Source organism: Sinocyclocheilus anshuiensis, unplaced genomic scaffold (assembly GCF_001515605.1).
Source record: "Sinocyclocheilus anshuiensis isolate Anshui unplaced genomic scaffold, SAMN03320099.WGS_v1.1 scaffold375, whole genome shotgun sequence".
NCBI classification, from domain to species: Eukaryota; Metazoa; Chordata; class Actinopteri; order Cypriniformes; family Cyprinidae; genus Sinocyclocheilus; species Sinocyclocheilus anshuiensis.
Genome location: NW_015549594.1, coordinates 1,351,550 through 1,375,715, shown reverse-complemented (window position 1 = coordinate 1,375,715; position 24,166 = coordinate 1,351,550). Strand labels below are relative to the sequence as shown.

The 24,166-nt window shown below is 35.2% G+C and overlaps 2 protein-coding genes and 2 gene segments (V, D, J or C); 3 read left to right on the top strand and 1 right to left on the bottom strand.

Annotated features, from left to right (window-relative positions):
- The first annotated feature begins 808 nt into the window (after nucleotides 1-808).
- On the top strand, nucleotides 809-3,278 carry LOC107658327 (uncharacterized). Its single transcript, XM_016446846.1, has 3 exons — nucleotides 809-848; nucleotides 991-1,297; nucleotides 2,945-3,278. The coding sequence occupies exons 1-3, from the start codon at nucleotides 809-811 to the stop codon at nucleotides 3,276-3,278; spliced, it is 681 nt and encodes a 226-aa protein (XP_016302332.1).
- Nucleotides 3,279-7,690: 4,412 nt separating this feature from the next.
- LOC107658326 (T-cell receptor alpha chain V region RL-5-like) lies at nucleotides 7,691-8,250 on the top strand. The segment is given in 2 exon segments: nucleotides 7,691-7,840; nucleotides 7,937-8,250. Coding segments are annotated over 2 exon segments (354 nt in total).
- Nucleotides 8,251-8,902: 652 nt separating this feature from the next.
- Nucleotides 8,903-9,393, top strand: LOC107658325 (T-cell receptor alpha chain V region RL-5-like). The segment is given in 2 exon segments: nucleotides 8,903-8,942; nucleotides 9,014-9,393. Coding segments are annotated over 2 exon segments (420 nt in total).
- A 1,495-nt stretch (nucleotides 9,394-10,888) lies between these two features.
- LOC107658324 (interferon-induced protein 44-like) lies at nucleotides 10,889-13,691 on the bottom strand. The gene is made up of 8 exons (XM_016446845.1): nucleotides 13,674-13,691; nucleotides 12,968-13,451; nucleotides 12,390-12,441; nucleotides 12,278-12,302; nucleotides 11,980-12,132; nucleotides 11,681-11,852; nucleotides 11,164-11,264; nucleotides 10,889-11,074 (listed from the first exon to the last, which is right to left on the bottom strand). The coding sequence occupies exons 2-8, from the start codon at nucleotides 13,443-13,445 to the stop codon at nucleotides 10,889-10,891; spliced, it is 1,167 nt and encodes a 388-aa protein (XP_016302331.1). The 5' UTR covers nucleotides 13,446-13,451; nucleotides 13,674-13,691.
- Nucleotides 13,692-24,166: the final 10,475 nt, after the last annotated feature.

The window sequence follows — 24,166 nt, the reverse complement described above, 5'->3', positions numbered from 1 at the left end:
CCCACAGTGACAGGAAACACAAGAACTCTGTACAAAAACCCTCCCAACAGCGATACTATAGATGAATGTATCTATTACAGATTTGCAGTGACACAATTATACATCATCTATTAAGAAATTATAATTCTGATGTGGAATTACACAGAGAGTTTTGCATTCAAAATACAGATGTACACTATTGATTAAAATGCAATGTTAATGTTGCATTCATGATTGTTAAAATGAAATGTTTTAAAATAGCTAGTGATTGAACATCACACTTTATTCATGCTCTTCATTCATAGTCTTCGTAAAAGTCATGTAATCCAATATAGAGTAAACCTGGGAAAATATTTCTGAAATTTCTGTTGTGACAACAAAAGTTAACAATTATCATATACTGTTTTGTTGGAGCATTTTTGCACATTTTTGGTCTCTATTATGAATGCATCAGTTTTGTGATACATGCATATGTTTGTCATAAGGGGGTAGGGGGTGAAGTTACAACAGAAACAATACATTCAGTCTGAACTGAGTAAATGGTTTAACTCAAGCACTCAAGAGTGCAGAATAATCAAAGATGTAAAACACACAAAGAGACAGTAACACTGAGCTTTATAAAACAGATCAAGAGGAAATCCTGTTAACTGACAGTTATCTCAGGTTTAATGTGGAAAGACAGAAGGTGGTCTAAACATCAGAAACCACACCCACATTTACAGACATTATAGCTGCACAAATTATTTTCCATTACATTCATACATTTACCTTTAACTTAATATCATCAAGCATATGTTGATAGGCCTTGTTTACAAGTAAATTTCTCACCATGGAGAGATGCACTCTACTGATTCTCATAACAGTATCAGGTAAAGTAAATTAGCACTGCACTAAAACAGATTGAGGATTCAAAGTCTTAATTATGTAGATATAAATTAGAAAGCTAACATCATATATTGTTACAAAGGAGTATAATTCAACTTTCATGAAATATCATTCATTCTCTTGCAGGTGTATTTGCTGACAGCATCGAGCCAAAAGAAAAGGAAGAAATAATCAGGAGAGAAGGAGAGTCTGTGACACTGAGCTGCTCATATGATACAAGCAGCACTTATGCTATGCTTTACTGGTACAGACAGTATCCACATAGAGAACCCCAGTTTTTATTGCGTAAAGGTGCTCGATCATGGAGTGGCGAGGATATACCAGACCGTCGGTTTCAGACGACTACATCCCAATCATCTACTGAACTCACTATTACCAGTTTAACTATGTCAGATTCAGCTCTCTATTATTGTGCTCTAAGAGTTGGAGCCCAGTGATACAAAATGCCTGAGAGGCTTTACAAAAACACACACACAAAATAACTGCTTTGAAATGTATTTGATCAACTAAAAATCAAACCACAGCTGTACTTTATGTGAGCCACAAAGTCTCTATGAATAACAGGATATGCAACATCTGCTAAAACGTAACTGAGATAAATACAAATAAGCATGAAGTTTTCATTCAGCAATTGTTACTATGAAAAAGTGACTGTTGTGCTCATGCGATTCATAACTCCTCATTCATTTGGCTGGCTTTGCCGTAACTGAGATAAATACAAATAAGCATGAAGTTTTCATTCAGCAGTTGTTACTATGAAAAAGTGACTGTTGTGCTCATGCGATTCATAACTCCTCATTCATTTGGCTGGCTTTGCCTGTCAATGTGAGTCAGATTTTTCTAGAGCCACTTTTGTATCTAAACTATAGTATTGTTTGAAGAATGTTTGCTTACATAGTAAATATTATAAAAACATAAATATCACTCTTACAGCAGATTATGATCTGAACATAAAATCTGTATCTTTAAGGGGAGGTGCTAGCTGGAGACATGCCCTCCTAGACAATGAAAAAATGTTTACTTCGGTAACACTCTGTTCTGCAGATAAACTAAAACAACATCCTAATTATGCTTTTTGTTTTGGTTTCATTCTATCCAAAAGTGTCATTGTCTTCTTTGCTGTTCTGCTGTGGCATGTGATATTTTCATTTAAATGGTTTAAATTTGAATCCTATCTGCAGGTGTGAGTTTTGGGAATGTCATCACACAAGTCCAAACTGAGGTGTTTGGGACAGAGGGGGACACGATAACGCTGTCCTGTAGCTAGTCCTCAGCGATTAGTCTGCAGTGGTGTCACCAGTATCCTGGATCAGCTCCTGATACATTTTAGTCATATTTCATGCTACAAGGAAAGTTTCACAAAAGTCCAAAATGTACATCTAGATCCTTGATTCTAGAAAACCAAATGAAAAGAAAACCCATGTGATTCTGGAGATCTCCTCTGCTAAAGTAACAGATGGAGCCCAAAGTGACAAGAAACTGAATAATACTATGCAAAAACACATCATATCCTTGTTAAGTAGGCTACATTGAACATTTGAGAAATTATATTACTTTGAAAAATAACAAGTGCTTTATAAGATGGTTATGTCAAAAGGCAGAGCTTAACACAGGCCTACTCCCATAGCAATATGGTAGAGTTGGTACTTAGTGCTCGCCATGGTTCCGGCTTGCACTCCCCTCAGCATGGCGGCGTGGGTATACCGTTCCCCATAGCGACCCCTAGAGGACGCAGTTCAAAGTTCCCATGAAAGGGAACGTCTCAGGTTACTTATGTAACCATGGTTCCCTGAGTAGGGAACGAGACACTGCGTCCTCTAGGTTGCTTGCCATGCTGCGGACGCAAGCTTCAGACGAAGAAGCGAATGATGTGTGCTCTATTATTTATACTATAGTCGCACTGGTAGTGACGTCATGGCTGTCGCCGGCCAACAAGTTGGTGTTTTTTCAATGTATGCTTCAGACACGGGTCACGACGAGGCGTTCCCCATAGCGACCCCTAGAGGACGCAGTGTCTCGTTCCCTACTCAGGGAACCATGGTTACATAAGTAACCTGAGACGTTTTGTTGTAGGTAACAGAGCTAAAGATGTCATCACCCCATACAGTGATGCAGCATTTGCCACTGAGACTGAGACTGTGAAACTCTCTTGTAACTACACTGGTTCTGTCGAGAGTCTTCACTGGTATCGGCAATATGCAGGTTCACCACAGTTCCTCATCCTGGATTCCTATGGATCAATTACGCAAGCTAATCCTCCAGTTTCTGGAATATCCATCAGTCCCAGAAAAGAAGATAACAGTGTGGATCTGATCATCTCCTCTGCTGCTGTATCAGACTCTGCTCTGTATTACTGTGCTTTGAAGCCCACAGTGACAGGAAACACTCAACACACCGTACAAGAACCTGACTGACTCTATAGTCATAAAATGAGATGTCAGAACAACAAACAGCATCCACACAGATTAACGTTACATTCAAATTCATATTTAACAATACATCTTCCAGCTGGTTAGTATTTCTACTGCATAGTATTTCTTATTTATTTAGTACATTCTCATTATTGAATGAGATCATTGATGGAATATCACTATAGGACTATTATATAACTATTCGAAAGCATGTCAGTAAGTAAAGTCAACATTAATCATCCTTTATATTTTTCAGATTCCCAAATGTTTTATCCTTGTTAGACTCATGTATGTTGTAAATGGGAGAATAAATGTTTGTCACACCACCACTGGGGGGTGCTGTGTACGTTAAAACATTTCAGAGAGGTCACCTACTGTAACTGTATCAGAAACTAATTCACCTGTGCAAGGAACAACAGAAGACGGTTCCTATTGCTCTCTACATTTGTGTAATTTGGTGAAATTGTTCTTAAATGTCATGAAAATGAATAATGCCACATTGCTAAAAATCTTAATGGTCAAAAAAGAGGCTTCAAGTAAAAAATAAAAAAATTAATCCTTGGGTAAAACATGACTCAGAGGATTGTGAAATCTACTGAATCAATCATTTTGTGACAGATTTCAAATGGCCTAAATGGTTTGTTTTTCCTCACAAAATGTACTTGATCGATAATGTATATAGATATCAATCAATACACCATAACAAAATGTGTCGACTGCAAATATAATGCAATAGACACAAACCACACCCACATTGCAGTTGCACAATAGGCCACTACACACATAAACCATAAATTCAGTTTACAAAGACAGTTAGTAAACCTTCCCAACATGGAGAGATGCTTTCTACTGATTCTAATAACAGCAACAGGTATAAAACATTTAATCTGAGCAGACTCAAACATACTGTATATTGAAATGAATTAGTCATGCTCATATTTTTACTCTATTACAACAACATTATTTGTTTAAGAAACTGTTTTGCTATTGTAATTTTCATTTACAAATGTTATGTATTTTTGGATAAGTGGAAAAGCCAGCTGACCTGTTGTGAAATCTGTCCAATTCTCTTGCAGGTGTATTATCTGACAGCATTCAACCAAAGGAAACTAATATTTATAGAAAAGAAGTTGAGCGTGTAACACTGAGTTGCTTGTATGATACAAGCAGTGATTATGTCGAGCTGTATTGGTACAGACAGTCTCTTAATAGAGAACCAGAATTTTTACTGCGTAAAGGTGCCCGATCATGGAGCAGATATGAATATATACCAGACACTCGGTTTCAGTCGACTACATCAGATACATCCACTGAACTCATTATTAAGAGTGTAACTCTGTCAGATTCAGCTCTCTATTATTGTGCTCTAAGAGTAGCAGCCCAGTGAAATAAAATGCCTGGGAAGCTTTACAAAAACTCACATGTAGTTTTTGCCTTAAAAAAAAAGAATCAAATGAAAATGAAACCACAATCATATCTTGTGTAAAACCACAACAACTTTTTTCACAAACACAATATTGTAACACCTGCTGGAAAAAAAAAAACTGCTTCGGAGGAAACTGCAAAATAAGATTAATTTCAATAAATGCTGTTGTCATCCCACAATAAACCTTCCCTCAAAAGAGCCTCTTAAAATAAAATGTTCTATGCACAAATCACCACTTGCGAGAGTAAATAAGTGTATCTTACAATTAAACTGTGTGTTTCATTTTTTTAAAGGAACAGTTTACCCAACATTTTCTAAAAATGTATTCATTCTCATGCTTATCCATGATGAGTTTGGAACGGATTTGGTGAAATTTAGCATTACGTCACTTGCTCACTAATAGATCCTTTGCAGTGAATGGGTGCCATCAGAATGAGAGTCCAAACAGATCATAAAAACATCACAATAATCCACAAGACTCCAGTCCATAAATTAGCATCATGTGAGGCCAAAAGCTGTGCATTTCTAATAGCCAGCTTTATTATTAAGAGGCTTTAACTTCAAACCGTTGCGTCAATCTACAATATGAGTCCTCTATGCATAATATTGCTTTCTCCAGTAAAAAAGTCATCTCGTCTGAATCAGGAGATAAATATGCACACAATTTAACAGTTTACAAGCAAAAACAGTTCGAAACAGTGAATATAATGTATATAATGTATATAATATAATTGTGTCCAGAAGCGATGGTTTCAAGTTAAAATGCCTTAATGATGGACTTCTTACAAACACCTTCACAAGACATTAACGGATGGACTGGAGTCGTGTGGATTATTGTGATGTTTTTATCAGCTGTTTGGACTCAAAAATTTCTACAAATCTGTTCCAATGAAGAAATAAACTTTGGGTGAGGGTGAGTAAATTGTCAGTCAATCTTAATTTTTGGGTAACTTTAATTCTATCAGTAGTAGGTCTACGCTGACTACAATTAAGTGACCAAAGAACAACAGAACAAGAAATGTTTTCATGCATCTTTAATACCTTCTCTTTGATTGCAACAAGCCACAGGCTATTAGAAAGTGAAAGTGAAAAGTGAAAATTACATCATGTGTAGCCAAGTATGGTACAGTGACCATGACAACACTGCACAAAAACTAAGATAGATCACACATTGCATCACTGTCAAGCACCTACTATAACATTCAGAGGTGTCTTTCATATCATCTTCAAATATGACTGCAAACATGATACAATTATGTGTTTAGACTTAAATTGCCAATTAACATTAGTCCTGCAAACCAAATACAGATTTGTATTGAAGGTGTTTTATCAGACATAAAGTGGAGGTAAATTAAAGACTCTCTTGAGGCGTGTCATAAGCTTTAATTTGTGTATTACTTGAAACAGAAAGTCATTTTAATCAGCTCTTCAACAATACTTCTGCCGTTTCAATGACAGTTTAAGGGGAGGAGTTTGCTTGACACATCATCTGTGACAAGGAAAGAACAGAAAGTTTAGTTGAAGAACATCTTGTGCTGAACTAGAACTTCATCCTGATTATGATCAACATGTTACTCTGCTTAACTGGTTTGATTTGTTCTCTTGTATGTAAGTATTAATTTTATTTGGCTTTTCTATAATTTTGTCTAGTTGAGATTAGTAAGTGTGGTGTTTGTGTTAGTTCATTTTTATGTACATTGCATTTCTATAAATTGAAATGTCATCACACCAGTCCAGACTGAGTTTTATAAGAAAGAGGAAGAAAATGTTACTCTGTCCTGTAGCTACTCCTCAGCATCCACACTGCAGTGGTATCGCCAGTATCCCGGATCAGCTCCTGAATTTCTTTTGATAATAATACCTTCTACAGGAAAAGTTTCACAAAAGTCAGAAATTGTGGATCGAGATCCTCGATTCTTTGGGAAAGTGAATGAAGAGAAAACCCATGTGATTCTAGAGATCTCCTCCACTAAACTGACAGATGCTGCTCTGTACTACTGCGCACTGACGCCCACAGTGACAGGAAACACAAGAACTCTGTACAAAAACCCTCCCAACAGCGATACTATAGATGAATGTATCTATTACAGATTTGCAGTGACACAATTATACATCATCTATTAAGAAATTATAATTCTGATGTGGAATTACACAGAGAGTTTTGCATTCAAAATACAGATGTACACTATTGATTAAAATGCAATGTTAATGTTGCATTCATGATTGTTAAAATGAAATGTTTTAATAAAAGTTTCACAAATTTTTTATAATATATGAAATATACTCTTTATCATTGTGTGCTAGAAGAATCCAAAAACAAAAACCTGAAAGGCTATTACAGATTTGCAGTGACACAATTATACATCATCTATTAAGAAATTATAATTCTGATGTGGAATTACACAGAGAGTTTTGCATTCAAAATACAGATGTACACTATTGATTAAAATGCAATGTTAATGTTGCATTCATGATTGTTAAAATGAAATGTTTTAAAATAGCTAGTGATTGAACATCACACTTTATTCATGCTCTTCATTCATAGTCTTCGTAAAAGTCATGTAATCCAATATAGAGTAAACCTGGGAAAATATTTCTGAAATTTCTGTTGTGATAACAAAAGTTAACAATTATCATATACTGTTTTGTTGAAGCATTTTTGCAACTTTTTGGTCTCTATTATGAATGCATCAGTTTTGTGATACATGCATATATGTTTGTCATCAGCCACAAGGGGGTGAAGTTACAACAGAAACAATACATTCAGTCTGAACTGAGTAAATGGTGTTTAACTTTCAAAGCAAGCACTCATGGTATTTTCCCTACACACAGAGTGCAGAATAATCAAAGATATAAAACACACAAAGAGACAGTAACACTGAGCTTTATAAAACAGATCAAGAGGAAATCCTGTTAACTGACAGTTATCTCAGGTTTAATGCGGAAAGACAGAAGGTGGTCTAAACATCAGAAACCACACCCACATTTACAGACATTATAGCTGCACAAATGACTTTCCATTACATTCATACATTTACCTTTAACTTAAAATCATCAAGCATATGTTGATAGGCCTAGTTTACAAGTAAATTTCTCACCATGGAGAGATATGTTCTACTGATTCTTATAACAGTACCAGGTAAAGTGCACTTGATATTAAAATAGAAAACGGACATCATATATTGCTACAAAGGAGTAATACAACTTTCATGAAATATCATTCATTCTCTTGCAGGTGTATTTGCTGACAGCATTGAACCAAAAGTCAAGGATGATATAATCAGTAAAGAAGGAGAGTCTGTGACACTGAGCTGCACTTATGATACAAGCAGCAATAATGTTATGCTTTACTGGTACAGACAGTATCTAAACAGAGAACCCCAGTTTTTATTGCGTAAAGGTGCTCGATCGTGGAGCAGCAGCGAGGATATACCAGACCGTCGGTTTCGGGCGACTACATCCCAATCATCCACTGAAATCACAATTGACAGCGTAACTCTGTCAGATTCAGCTCTCTATTATTGTGCTCTAAGAGTTGGAGCCCAGTGATACAAAATGCCTGAGAGGCTTTACAAAAACTCACACACAGAATAATTGCTTTGAACGTGTTTGAACAACTAAAAATCAAACCACAGCTGTACTTAATGTTAACCACAAAACCTCTGTGAATAACATGATACATTAACACCTGCTAAAATTTAACTGAGATAAATGAAATTAATCATAACATTTCATTCAGCAATTATTACTATGAAAAGTGACTGCTGTGCACATGCTAGTGATTCCTAACTTATTAACTCTTTGTTAATTTGGCTGACTTTGTCTGTCAAATGTATTTCTCTAGCATTAGCTCTAGCATTTTCTAGAGCTACTTTTGCATTCAAACTAAAGTGTTGTTTAAAGAATGTTTGCTTAGAAATAATATAAAAACATAAATATCACTCTTACAGCAGATTATCTGAAGAAGACAGAATTATCCATGAAGCTATATGGAGACATGCTCTGCTACAGAAAAACTGAATAATACTGTGCAAAATTACATTGCAAGCAGATTTAGGTATCTATCCATCATAATATATGTAATTTCTGTGCTTTATAAAATGGTTATGTCAAGAGGCGGAGTTTATCACAGGCCTGTGAAACAGATTAGTTCAGTGATAATCAGCATCACAGATCACTGATGCAAGCAGCAACTACCATCATGTTCACTTGTGTGCTTATACTGCTGACTTTAACTCAAGGTAAATTCTTACATGTATCATTACTTCACCATATCTCAATTTAAACCTGCTTAAATAAGCTTTTGTTGTAGGTAACAGAGCTAAAGATGTCATCACCCCATACAGTGATGCAGCATTTGCCGAGACTGAGTCTGTGAAACTCTCTTGTAACTACACTGGTTCTGTCAAGAGTCTTCACTGGTATCGGCAATATGCAGGTTCACCACCACAGTTCCTCATCCTGGATTCCTATGGATCAATTACGCAAGCTAATCCTCCAGTTTCTGGAATATCCATCAGTCACAGAAAAGAAGATAACAGTGTGGATCTGATCATCTCCTCTGCTTCAGTATCAGACTCTGCTCTGTATTACTGTGCTCTGCAGCCCACAGTGACAGGAAACACTCAACACACCATACAAGAACCTGACCGACTCTATAGTCATAAAATTAGATGTCAGAAAAACAAATAGTATCCACACAGAGGAATGTTACATTCAAATTCACATTTAACTATACATTTTCCAGCTGGCTAGCATTTCTACTGTTTAGTTTTTCAGTATGTACATGTATTGATTTAGTAATTGCTCATTACTGATTGAGATCTTTGATGGAGTATCACTATAACTATATTCTCAGATCTTTCCTCATGTATGAAAAAATATCAATAAATAAAGTCAACATTTAGCATTCTTTATATTTTTCAGATTCACATATGTTTTATCCTTGTTAGACTTGTGGATGTTGTCAATGGAAGAATAAGGGTTTGTCACACCACCACTGGGGGGTGCTGTGTACATTAAAACATTTCAGAGAGGATGCCTAACTATATCAGAAATGAATTCACATCACATGTGCCAGGAAAAACAGAAGACCGTCCCTTTGCCTTTGTAATTTGGTGAAACTGTTCTTAAATGTGTCAGACTCTGTTCCATGCTTTGTCTGTGTCTTGCTCCCATATAATATGTATTTAACGCATGCCATAGTAAAACATTATTTGAATAAATAGACATTACACTGTAAATCTGAAGCTTTTTATGCTCATCGACAAATTTTTTGAATTTTATCCCTCTTTTACCTAGGCCTATGTAGCACTGCATATTAGTATATTAATTGTATTTCAATACATATGAAGAGTTCATTTGCAAAAACAGATAACTCAATTTTTAAACATTTTCAAAAATCATTTTTTTTTTTTTTTTCTATTGTGCATTCCAATTAATCTCAATCAAACTGCAGTTGGATTATTTTGATTAAGTAAAAATAACAACAACAAAAAATACAGCTAACACAAAGCACAATAAAAACATGATAACATAATAAAAACATGATTTTTGAAAATAAAAAAAAAACCGAGTTATCTTAATTGTGCCACTAGACTGCAAATATAATGCCACAGGCACAAACTGCACTTTCAAATATTAAATATTCTAATTCCACTAAATAGCAACTATTTTTACTAGCTTTGAATGATTATACAGTAACATAATGAACATAATCAGTCACATTTGCTGATAAAATGAATTAGCGTAGTAAGAGACTTAATCAACATAAGCATAATTATTTTTTAATATACACTGATTGAAGGCACAATCTTATCTCAGCATTTAATAAGACAAGATAGAGTTGTAAATAAACCACACCAATTACAGCTGCACAATTTACAGTTTATAAAGACAGTTTGTAAAGCTTCTTAACATGGAGAGATGCGTTCTTCTGATTCTGAGTACAGAGATGAGCTTGTCAAATGTGATTGTGTAAACGAAGAGATACGATTTTTATGTATGTTGTGCAAAAAAATATTTTAGTATTTCTACTTGACAATTTTATGTTTACTGTAATTCAGTGTGTTACTGTTTTTTTTTTATTATTATTTGTTAAGTTAATGGCAGAAAATTGTTTCTACACCAATTTTTTCAGTGTACTGATTATATTCAAAATCTTTTGGTCAGACAGGGAAAATGGTTTTTACTCCGACCTCTCTTCTGGATTGTAAAAATCATCAAAATAGCCATCAGCAGCTCTGAGCATCTGAACAACAGCGTTTAGAAGCAGAATGTCTGTTTGAGAGTCTATTTCCAGTTCTTGGTAGTAGTTTTTCACTGGGACCACAACAGACAGAGAAACTCCAAGCTGAGAGCTAATCTCTTGCATCTGTCACAAAATAATTCACCAAGACAATATGTAAAACAAACTGAACATTACAGAATACTTACTACAAATTTATATACATTAATTCATACCATTTTGTTGATATAGTGGCTCTGGTAGACATTTTTCAGGTCTTCTGCCACTAAGGGGCAGGCCTCATCCACCTTAGTCAGCAGAACCAGCTGAGGAATACCTGAAGTACAAAACAACACCTTATATGCTATCACATCCCAGAGACCACTATCCTATGATGATGCAACCCTAATGATTAAAGATTCATGCTAGTTGTACACTTTAACCCCACAAGATGTGCTCTTGAGCATGGGATTTAAAGGGACAGTCCAGAACCAGCGTTCTTCAAAATATATTTTTATTGTGTGTGTTCCACAGAACACAAGAAAGTCATACAGATTTGGAACAACATGTGGGTGAGTGAATGAGGACAGAATTTTCATTTTTGGGTGAACTATCTCTTTAAACTCAGGTTGGTGGAGAGGTTGCCCCTATATATACAGTAAGTGTACTGTAGATTGAATTTCCATCATTTACATGATATAATACCCTCATGTCACTTGAAATTAATTAACTCTGTTCAAAATTGTTACACACTTAGCTGGTTGGCTTTCTTTCGAAAAACCACAAACTTCTCAATCGTTTTGTCAGAGAGAAGCTTGACTCTGCTGATGTCAATCACAAACACCACACAGTGAATCTTGTCCTTCAAGCCAGGAGACTTATGGAAATGAGGGGAGTCTGGCTGTATAGGCATCAATGGGTTAAACTGAGAAAAATTATCATATAGAATATCTTTAAAACATTTTGACGCAACAGAAAATAATGAATAAAAACATTGATAATTGATCTTCCAGACCTAACTATTAAGTTAACACTGTACCTAAAATTCTCACCTGATACTTGTCTTGAATGTGACCCTTCAAAATTGTGGCAAAATCATCTACATCCAGACCAGTGTTCACACCATCCTCCAGACCCATTGTGTCACACAAAATGAAGGGAACATGGGTAACACTGCTGCTTGGCTTTATGTAGTAGGGACGAAACTACATGGCACAAATATTTACCCATTAATTTCAATACACACTTACATAATTATAAACTTTGTATAACTAGTCTATAACTATAATACCATAACTAGTATTTTTCACACAATATTTCGCTCCGTGAGGTTTAATTAATCATGCGTACCTGAGTAGTCAAACTGGACTGGACAAGTCAGAAACATTTCTTAAAATTAGTTAATAACTTAGCTAAATAACTTAATTATTTTATAGAAGACATTGCATTTGGTTTGCTTTACTCAGAATTCCACTGCACATTTCTCCATGGTTTCTCCATGAGTCCTTCAAAATCTGGTGAAAATCCAAACCAGAGCATTCACACAACCATCACTAAAAGCCATTACTCTCTCAGCAAATATGTGACCATGGACCACAAAACCAGTCTTAAGTCGCTGGGGTATATTTGTAGCAATAGCCAAAAATACATTGCATGGGTCAAAATTATAGATTTTTATTTTATGCCAAAAATCATTAGGATAAAGATCATGTTCCATGAAGATATTTTGTAAATTTCCTACTGTAAATATATTAAAGCTTAATTTTTGATTAATAACATGCATTGCTAAGAACTTCATTGGGACAAATTTAAAGGCGATTTTCTCAATATTTAGATTTTTTTGCTCCCTCAGATTCCAGATTTTCAAATAGTTGTATCTCAGCCAAATATTGTCCTATCCTAACAAACATACATCAATGGAAAGCTTATTTATTCAGCTTTCAGATGATGTTTAAATCTCAATTTCGAAAAATTGACCATTATGACTGGTTTTGCGGTCCAGGGTCACATATGTGAAAAGTAGCACAAAATAATACAAACCTTCCACTCTGTACACCTCACATTCTGTCAGCTGTAAGTCATTTCCATGAATCTTCTGTGGATCGAATTGGTATGTTCCTGGGTTACTGTAGGCATTAGCTGTATTATTGTAAAGAAACACTAAAGAGTCGAAGTTTGGACCATTGTCAGTGAAAGCATACTGGGGATTTCCACTGACCACACGCAGAGGATCTTCCTTCATTTCTTTGTCATTAAAGCTAAAGAGAAAAGCTTTGTCATCCACAACATTTTGTCCGGTCTGTGCATAACTTTTGCTAGTGAAAGCTCCAAAAACACGTCCAGACTTATTGTAAGCTACTATAACCGTTGGCCCCTGAGTATTACATTTTTCGTGAAATGTAGTGGCATTGAATCCATGCACACTAGCTTTGAACAGCAGGCTGAGGTTGGCATTGTTGAAAAATGAGCAGAGCTCCTTCTTCTGCCATCTATTCAAGCTGGATGTCACTGTGCTCATAATGATCTGAAAAACATTCAGTCATTATATTTTTAAAGCATACTGTAATAATGAATAGAAAGTAAAGGTAATTTTTAAAAGTTTGAATATTTACTGCCTCCACTCAAATACATGTGAAAGGAATCAAGTGATTTAAATCATCACATTATATTAAGTATGCAAAAGAAATTGAATGATTTGAAGGTCAAATGTAATGATCTTGCAAAAAACATTATGAAATCAGCTCACCTTGGAACAAGACTTAAATTTGTCTGCTTTCTTTCACACGGTACCTAGAAAAAGCATACAGTACTTCCTTTTTTTACAGAAACACAACTTACATTGTGCAACACAAAAATGAAGTGTGACCTGAAGTATGTAGTGGCAAGAACAGGTTCTGCCAGGTACAGAAAAACTTGTTTTTAAAGGGCACCTATTATTTGCCCATTTATTTGACAGATTTTTCCTGTCAGTTAACTAACTAAAGTGTTGTTTAAAGAAGGCAATAAATTAACATAAATACTAAGAAAAACCCATAAATATCACTATTAAAGCAGATACTTGAATATGAAGACTGTAGCTTTAAGAGGAGGTGCTTGCTGAAGACATGCTCTGCTAGACAATGAATGAATGTTACTTCAGTAACAGTTTGTCCTGAAGATGAACTAAAACATCATCCTGAAAATTATGCTTTTCGTTTTGGCTTTGTTCTGTTGTCTTGCATGTAAGTATCCCATTTCAACCCTCTTTTTTTTCTGCTCATTTGTATGTCTTTTTTGTCAAAATGCATTTAACTGTTAATAATCTCATCTGCAGGTGTGAGTTTTGGGAATGTCATCACACCAGTCCAAACTGAGGTGTTTGGGACTGAGGGGGGCAATATAACTCTGTCCTGTAACTACTCCTCAGCGATTAGTCTGCAGTGGTATCGCCAATATCCAAACTCAGCTCCTGAATACCTTTTAGTCATAATGCATGCTACAGGGCAAGTTTCTCATAAGTCTAAACTTGTAGATCAAGAACCTCGATTCACTGGAAAACTGAATGAAAAGAAAACCCATGTGATTCTGGAGATCTCCTCTGCTAAAGTGACAGACTCTGCAATGTACTACTGTGCCCTGACGCCCACAGTGAGAGGAAAACACTACACACCATACAAAAACCTGACTGACTTGAAATGAGATGTTGCCAAAAACAACAGTATCCATACAAATGAATATGTCAATTATAGTTTCTGATGTTACATTCAAATTCATATTTAACTACACATTTTCTGGCTAGTTAGTATTTCTGTACCTTTACAGTATGTACATGCACTGGTTTAGTGAATTCTAATTATTAAATAAGACCATTTATATGAACATTAATGGCATATCTATATTCCCAGATGTGCCATCATGTTTAAAAAATATAGCAATAAATAAAGTAAAAATGTATAATCAATCATATTTTGCAGATAAACAATTTTTTAATTCGTGTTAGACTTGTGGATGTTGTCAATGGGGAATAAATTTTATACCACCACGGGAGGGTGCTGTGTACATTAAACCATTTCAGAGAGGACACCCAACTGAAAGCTAGTGGAGGCTTTGTACCAATGCAAGATAGAGCAAATGATAAATAACCAGTGGAGAAACATCACAGATGATTACGCTTAAAAATGTGAAGAAGCAGAAATCATGATCACAATTAAAATATAGTTCTTCGTGCAGCCCTACACTAGACTGCAAATATAATGGTACAGGCACAAACCTCACTATTAAATACTGAACATTCTCAATCCATTAAATAGACTCTATTTTTACTTTGAATGGCCCTTATAGTAACATCTTGATAAAACTGAATTAGTGGAGGAAGATACTTCCTCAACTATTACTCAAGTAATTTTAGTTGTAATAGTTAATTTTAAAGGGGTCATATGATGCGATTTCAAGTTTTCCTCTGTTACACCAAATACACAAAATAATGATCTTTAAAAGAGCATCATATGACCCCTTTAAGATATTTGTACAGTGAAGGCTCAATCATCTCAGCTTTTAATAAGGAAAGACAGAAAAGGTAATCTAAATAGACCACACCCACACTGCAACTTGCACAACGAGATACTACAATCATACATTCATTCCATAAATCAAGATAGTAAACCTTCCAAACATGGAGAGATGCTTTTTACTGATTCTCATAACAACACCAGGTATAAAATGTTTAATCTGAGCAGACTCAAATACATTGTACATTGAAATGTTTTGTCCATGCAAACATTTTTTAATGTTACTTTATTACAGTAACGACATCACATTTGTTGAAGAAACAGTTTTTATTATTGCAATTTTAATTTAGAAATGTGAGGAATTTTTAAATAAGCCAGCTGACCTGTTCTGAAATCTGTCCAATTCTCTTGCAGGTGTTTTGTCTGACAGCATTCAACCAAAAGACAAGGAAACTCAAATTTACAGAAAAGAAGAAGAGCGTGTAACGCTGAGCTGCTCGTATGATACAGGAGGCAGTTATGTCTATCTCTACTGGTATAGACAGTTTTCTAATAGAGAACCAGAATTTTTACTGTGGAAAGGTGCTCGATCAGGGAGCAGTTCTGAATATATACCACACACTCGTTTTCAGTCGACTACATCTCAAACATCCACTGAACTCTCTATTAAGAGTGTAACACTGTCAGATTCAGCTCTCTATTACTGTGCTCTAAAAGTAGAGGCCCAGCGATACAAAATGCCTGAGAAGCTTTACAAAAACTCACATGTAGTTTTTTCCTTTAAAAAATGAAAGAAAAAAAAAATTAAACCACAATCATATCTTGTGTAAAACCACAACACCTCTTTCATAAACACAATATTGTAACACCTGCTTGAGGAAAAGGAAATGTGTGTTTAGGGGGAAATGATACAGTAAGATGATAATTACTGGTTTTGTCATACCTACATTAATACATACATACATTAATAAATCTTCCTTCAAAAGAACCTCTGACAATATAGTCTTCCATGGAACAACTTTCAGTCAGCAGTACTGTACACTGACTAAAAGTAAGGGACCAAAATATAGAACAACAAAAGTTTACATGCATCTTTAATACCTTCTAAATGCAACAATCTACAGGCTGTTAGTGGTACTACAGTAAAACTCCTGACCTGCACGTTCATATCTGTCATATGCTATATTCAAATGCTATTTCATCTATTATAGACTGCAGATTTGAGGGGAGGAGTAAATCTGAGACCTCCTTCTGTACTTTACAAGGAATTAATGAATAATTGAACAGTTTGTTCTGAATACAACATTGTGCAAAATGATGCTCTGCTTGCAAGTTTTTCTTTTTTGTCTTGTGTGTATGTATTTCAGATTGAATATAATGAATTATTGTTATTATTATTTTTTAACTAACAACTAAAGTGTTATGATGTTTCAAGTGTTTAAGTGTTATTATTTTGTATGAATTTGATTCTTGCAGGTGGCACTTTTGAAAATGTCATTACTCCAGTCCAAAATGAGATGTTCCGTCCAGAAGGAGCAAATTTAACTCTGTCTTGCAAATACTACAGTGGTATCGCCAATATCCTGGAAAAGCTCCTCAGAATCTTTTAGTAATTCTATATTCTAGTGGGAAAGTTTCATAAAGGTCAGAAATTGTGGATCAAGATCCTCCATTCTCTGGAAAACTGAATGACAAGAAAACCCATGTGGATCTGGAGATCTCCTCTGTCAAAGTGACAGACTCTGCTCTGTACTACTGCGCCCTGGAGCCCACAGTGATAGGAAACACAACAACACTTTACACAAACTAAGATAGATCACACATTGCATCACTGTCAAGAAAGTATCAGACAATTGCATTTGAAACAGACAACTGGATTTGCAAGCCATAACATTCAGAAGTTTCTTACATATCATAAGTTGCAAAATGTGACAATAGTTATGTGTTACATGTAATTTTTGCCAAAGTACATCAGTCCTGTGAACCAAACAGTTGTGCTTGCATAGATTTGTATTGGAAGTGTAAGTGCAACTGTTTTCTGGACAAAAAAGGAGGAGGAGAATTATCCTTACAGTCCTTTATAAGTATATTAAAGAGTCTCTTATGGAGTGTCATAAGCTTTAAATCTTGATCAGCTACACCAATTCTTGACCTGTGTGTTCATGTTGACTCCACTCTATACTGCTGCTCATTCTCTGTTTTTCAGTACTATTTCAATTACAGTTTTCAGGGGAGGAGTTTGTTTGAGACATCTTTTGTGAGACAAGGGAAGAACAGAAAGTTTAGTTGAACAACAGTTTATGCTGAACAAATACACCATCCTACCCATCATCAACATGTTGCTCTGTTTAACTGGTTTGATTTGTTCTCTTATATGTAAGTATTACATTTATTTGTCTTTTCTATTATTTTGTCTAGTTGAGATTAATAAGTTTATGTTAGTTCATTTTTATGTACATTACATTTCCATGAATTATGACTCTTGATTTTGAAGGTGGCAGTTTTGCGAATGTCATCACGCCAGTCCAGACTGAGTTTTATAAGAAAGAGGAAGAAAATGTTACTCTGTCCTGTAGCTACTCCTCAGCATCCACACTGCAGTGGTATCGCCAGTATCCCGGATCAGCTCCTGAATTTCTTTAGATAATACTACATGCTACAGGAAAAGTTTCACAAAAGTCAGAAATTGTGGAGCGAGATCCTCGATTCTCTGGGGAACTGAATGAAGAGAAAACCCATGTGGCTCTGGAGATCTCCTCCGCTACAATGACAGACTCTGCGATTTACTACTGTGCCATGGTGCCCACAGTGACAGGAAACACAAGAACTCTGTACAAAAACACTCATACTGTAGTTGAATGTAGCAAACATTGAACTTCTTCAGAAAATATTTGAAAAAAACATATTTTTCAATCAGTCAATAATAAATAAATAATACAATTTTATCTGAATCATTGATAAAACTGAATCATAAGAACACTATTCAAATGCATAACTCATTGAGTACTGAAGCTTTTAGAAACTCTGCGATTTACTACTGTGCCATGGTGCCCACAGTGACAGGAAACACAAGAACTCTGTACAAAAACACTCATACTGTAGTTGAATGTAGCAAACATTGAACTTCTTCATAAAATATTTGAAAAAAACATATTTTTCAATCAGTCAATAATAAATAAATAATACAATTTTATCTGAATAATTGATAAAACTGAATCATAAGAACACTATTCAAATGCATAACTCATCGAGTACTGAAGCTTTTAGAAATAGTTACATACAGTACCCTGACAAGATGTATGGCTTTCATGTACAGAAGTAAAGATGTATAAAATTATGCTCAGCTAAAGTACAATACTTTTATGATATTACATCGCCACCTGCTGGAAGTCTTAGGAACAGAAAACTAATTGAAATAGTTGATCTTTTTGTTCTTTTTAGGACCTACAAGTCTCAGAGCAATGCAGACGTTGTGTGACAAGCAGTCAAGAGCAATTGTACTTCCTGTTTTTGTATCCACCCCGTGATATTTAAAGATCAACCTCTCAAGAAACTCAACACATTAACACTTTTCTGATGTAATCATGGAAAGACTCCAAATACTCAGTCAACAAATGGAAAAATATCTACTGCTGTTCTTTCTTATAGCATCAGGTACAATCCACAATTATAATACATTTGTGTGATTATGCAGATCTTTAAATATATACACATCTTAATAGTGAAATTGTATCTTTTGTATGTAATTGTACCTGAAACATTTCCTTTCAGGTGTAATCTGTCAAGACTGGATTCGACCAAGTGACCAGAGGACCAGTGTTACCAGTACAGAAGGAGATTCTGTAACACTGGAGTGTTCATATGACACAAGCAGCAGCTATGTTGCACTTTATTGGTACAGAGAGTTTTCTAACACACAGCCTCAATATATACTGCTTAAAGGTGGACGATCAGAGACATATGAGAACATACCAGACCCCCAACGATTTACATCAACTACATCCCAGAAATCCACCTCACTGACCATTAAGCGTGTAACTCTGTCAGATTCGGCTCTCTATTACTGTGCTCTAAGAGTAACAGCCCAGTGATACAAAATGCCTGACAGGCTTTACAAAAACTCACTCAGAAAACTTGCTTTGAATAGTGAGTTATCAAATGAATAACAAACCACATTTATGTCTTTATAAACCACATAGTCAAATAGCAGGATATGGTAACACCTGCAGCAAATAATTATACAGCTGCATGTAGCTGCAGTAAATAGTGTAATTTTAGTGATTAAATAATTAATAAGCTTTATATATTATCAACACAGCTCTTTAGCATGGATTATTAACAGGACATTAATATTAAGTAACTTACATTTTAGACACAACTCAAATAGTTCCAAACGAAGCAACAAAAGAATCACTGCATCTCCCAGAAACACACAATTAGGGGTGTTTGTGTTTTTGAACGAATAATTCAGTAAAAAATGTAATTCATTCATAAATCAGAACTTTTGAATGAATGAATCTAAAGAATGAATGATTCAATAAATACATGTTTCATACCTGAATGAATCAGCATTTTGAACTAATCAGTTGAATGAATCATTTAATAACGCACTCAAAGAAAGTCCAGTCACTTGTCGCCACCTATTGGTTCTGTGTTTGGATAATAGCACTGCATCAATACTGCATTGTGATGTGGTACTTCATGATGGATGAGCCAATCAGACACTAACAGAAATGCTCTTTGCAATTATAAGGAGCTGATAGAACAATCAAAGGATTCACTGTGCAAAAAAGTTCTAGGTATAATTACAAATCAAAGATGACCACATCACTTCTCATCTGTCTCACATTTCTGACATTTCACATTGCAGAAGTCACTTTCTGTGCACATATTGCACCGAAGACAAAAACCGTCATCGGTAAAAAGGGGGAATCGCATACTTGTATGAATCAAGCAGCTCTCATGTTTTGCTCTTCTGGCTGATCCCAAGACAGGCACCAGAGTTTTTATTGCTCAAGGGTGCACGATCAGAGACATGCTTTCTAAGCATAAGTCTTTGCTATGATTCCACAACTTCAAAGACATACACTTTTCTGATCATCAATGATCTAAAACTGGAGGACACAGCTTCCTACTACTGTGCGCTAGAAGAACACTGTGACAAAATGTATTTATTAGGCTGTACAAAAACTCATGTTCAAAACTGTGGTCTTTCGAACCACAAAATACTTCCTTCCCTACAGTAAATAAGATTCTGAGCAGCAGGAGATGTGGTTACACCTTGCAAATGAAGAATACAAAGCAATATGTGATTGGCTGGCTACATTACTTCAAAAAAAATTCCATACTGAGGAAAGAGGTGGAGCTTCCAGAGGAGACTTCAGTTTGTCACTTGTCATGTTATGTTATTTTGCTCTGCCTAGTCTCACTATGTTGCTGTACATAGTTATTTGGATGTTAACTCTTTCTGGTGGGTATTTTTTCCGTATTACTGAAAATCTGTTTTTTATCTAATTATACTGTATACTTTAATATATTTCTCTTATTTTTAATTTTTAAGACGTAACTCATGCAGAAACCATTACCCCTGAACACCCAGAAGTGCGTGTAAATGAGACTGAGAACATAACACTCTCCTGTAGTTATTCCTCTGCATATAGTCTCCTTTGGTATCGACAGCATCATACATCAGCTCCTCAGTTCCTCATGCTCATCCTTCAAAATTCTGGAAAAGTAATACAGACTTCAGACGAGCGCCTGTCAGGAAAACTGAACGTGGACAAAAATCGCGTGGATTTGGAAATACCCTTTTCCACAGTTAAAGACTCTGCAGTGTATTTCTGTGCTCTGCGGACCACGGTGACAGGAAATCAAACGTTACTGTACAAAAACCTGACAGCTTGAGATCACATGGGTTTATCATGCTCAATAGAGTTAGGGGAGGAGCTTCAAGCAGCTGTAAAGATTTCAAGTGCCATCATAGATGTGCCATTTCAGCATGATGCTGCTCACCACAATTATCCTGCTCTGTGCTGTTGGGAGTGAGTATAACTTAATATTACATAAAAGTCAAGTATATTTTTTTATTTTTATTATTGGGTTTGTCTCAATAGTATACCGTATATTTAATATTTGAATATAATTACACTGTAAACTTTACACAAAACAAAAGTTGTTATTGTTCAGAGTCTATATCTAATTATGTTTATCATAATTTTCAGGTGGAAGGTTTGAGAGTCCTATTAAATCAGACCAAACTGAGGTCTTTGATGAGGAGGGTGCCAATATAACTTTATCCTGTAGCTACTCAACTGCAATTAGTTTGCATTGGTACCGCCAATATCCCAAATCAGCTCCTGAATATCTTTTATTAATTCTGCAAACCTCTGGAAGGGTCCAGAGCGCAGAGAAACTGGATTCTCGGTTTTCAGCGAGACTGAATGAAAATAAAAACCGTGTGGAGCTGATCATCTCCTCTGTCAAAGTGACAGACTCTGCTCTGTACTACTGTGCTCTGGAGCCCACAGTGACAGGAAACCTTTACACACTGTACAAAAACGTGCCTACACACAGTAGAAAAGACATAGACCAATGGCAAACAGTTTCTTTCCAATGGCCTTTTATTTTTTAGGTTTTCGGTTATTTGAGGACATTGCAAAAAATTATTTCTAATGATTTAGTCCTCCTTCAACAAGTTAAGATATTGTAACATCTAAACAGTGTAACAGCCCCAATAATGTACATTAGAAAAATATGTTTTTATGAAAAAAGTACAATATCATGGTCTATCTTTTGACTATTCTAGGATTAATCTGCCATCTAGTGGTCCTTTAGGCTCAGTACACTGGCTGAATTATTTGTGAAATACATGTCTTTTGTGGCTGTATGATATCATATCAAGCAGTGATAATTATCTACTCAAGTTATCTACTCAAAAGTAGTGATTTTTTTATAGACAGGGAATATAAGTATATGAATTTCTTTCTGTCTATTATTTTTGCATGTACATTTATTTCCATTTACCACTTTGGTTGAAGGCCACCAAATATCATTTATACAATAATAGTAATAATATAGTTGTGATATGCACAAAAAAGCGGAAGGATTAATTTGATGTCTATTTCAGACATGAGCAAATGAATATATTCCTGTCAAATTCCTGTTAAATGTAAACCAGTTCATTAAAGACCAACACTATGACCAAGTTTATCAAAGAACTGAATAATACAGATAAGGATCACCAATACATTTTTTGATCCAATTGATCTAGGAAGCATTTTTTATTTTCACATAATCCAGCATATCAAATTCTTTTTCAGATTTTTTCCCAGCAATCACTACTTTTTTAAGATGGCGGTGTTAATTTTACCAGCAAAAAGTAACCAGCAACCTGTTCATTTCTTTACATCCATTATCAAATATGAATTTTGTTTTCTTAACTTTGTTGTTAAAATTAAGCTGTTGCCGAACTGATAACTTTTTTTGATACAATTCTTAAATATTTCATACATTCCTTTACTGGAATGTTAAATAATTACGCTTTCTTACTATACTGGGGTGCATTATCCAAAAGCAACTATGGTCACAAGTTTCGTCGTTAACAGAGTTCAGTGGAACTTACAACCAGCTAACAATTCTTTCGGGAAACACCCCCTGATTGATAATAGCTCCTAGAGGTATTAACCTGTAATATATTGAGCTATTAATTCCTTTGTAAACCACTTTAACTGTTTTAATACATTTATTTCCAAAACCAAATTGACCTCACATAAGCTCCTTTAGCAAATTCTGAGTATAACTTATCCATTTGCTTGAGTTTATGTATTTCAGTCTTTTCATCCTCTGACAGTTTTTTTTTTAATGAAAGCATTTAATTCTTGAGTTATCCTGTAATCATTCTATTTTTTCTTTGAATTTAAATATTATAAAGTTTGTATTTATGCTAAAGTTATTTTTCATATTCATATTTCATATTCATTCTGTCCAAATGTGATATGACATGCCCCCTGAAATTAAGTCACAACTAAGGATTTTTTTGTTGCATCATATTAGTTGAGGATTAACTTTATGTTTGATTTCTATTATGAAAGATTATAAAATAACAGCAGAGATGATGCAGCTGAAGTGTCCAGCTTTACCAGTTGTAGCACCTAACTTCATCCTATGATTTTCTTCTTCATGATGTTTTGTCTCAGTATTTGACTTATGGTTTTTGGTGGTAATATTATTTCTATCTCTCTATTTCTTTTTCTAGAAAAAACTGAAGAAGAAGAAAGGCATTCGTGCATTGTTCCTGCGAGCACAGAGGGCTGTTAAGCATGCTGCCCTCTCCTGTGGCAGGGGCAACAAAGTGACCCCAGATCTACTTGTTGTTGAGCCAATGACACAACGAGATCAAGTGGATTCCCAACCAGGTCCATCTAGCCTTGGTTGTGAGTTAATGACTGATCCAGGTCTATCCTCTGTCGTGCTGACACCTGGCAGTGATCAGGGGAATTCAGAGCCAAAAGCTGTCCCAGGTCCATCCAGTTTTGAGCCAGATGCTGGTGAGTCTACTGTCATTGTTAATGGAAAATTTAAGCTAGTACTCTTAAAAAACAACTTTACCTTTATGTAAAAAACATAACATTTGTTCACAAAAAGCAAACAAAGTGCTTTTGTGTTCATGCCAAGGTGCAACCTAAGGTAGTGTTGAGATTGTTTTTGGTGGAAATGTCTTTTGCTTTTTTATTTATTTTAATTTCTTTTTTAG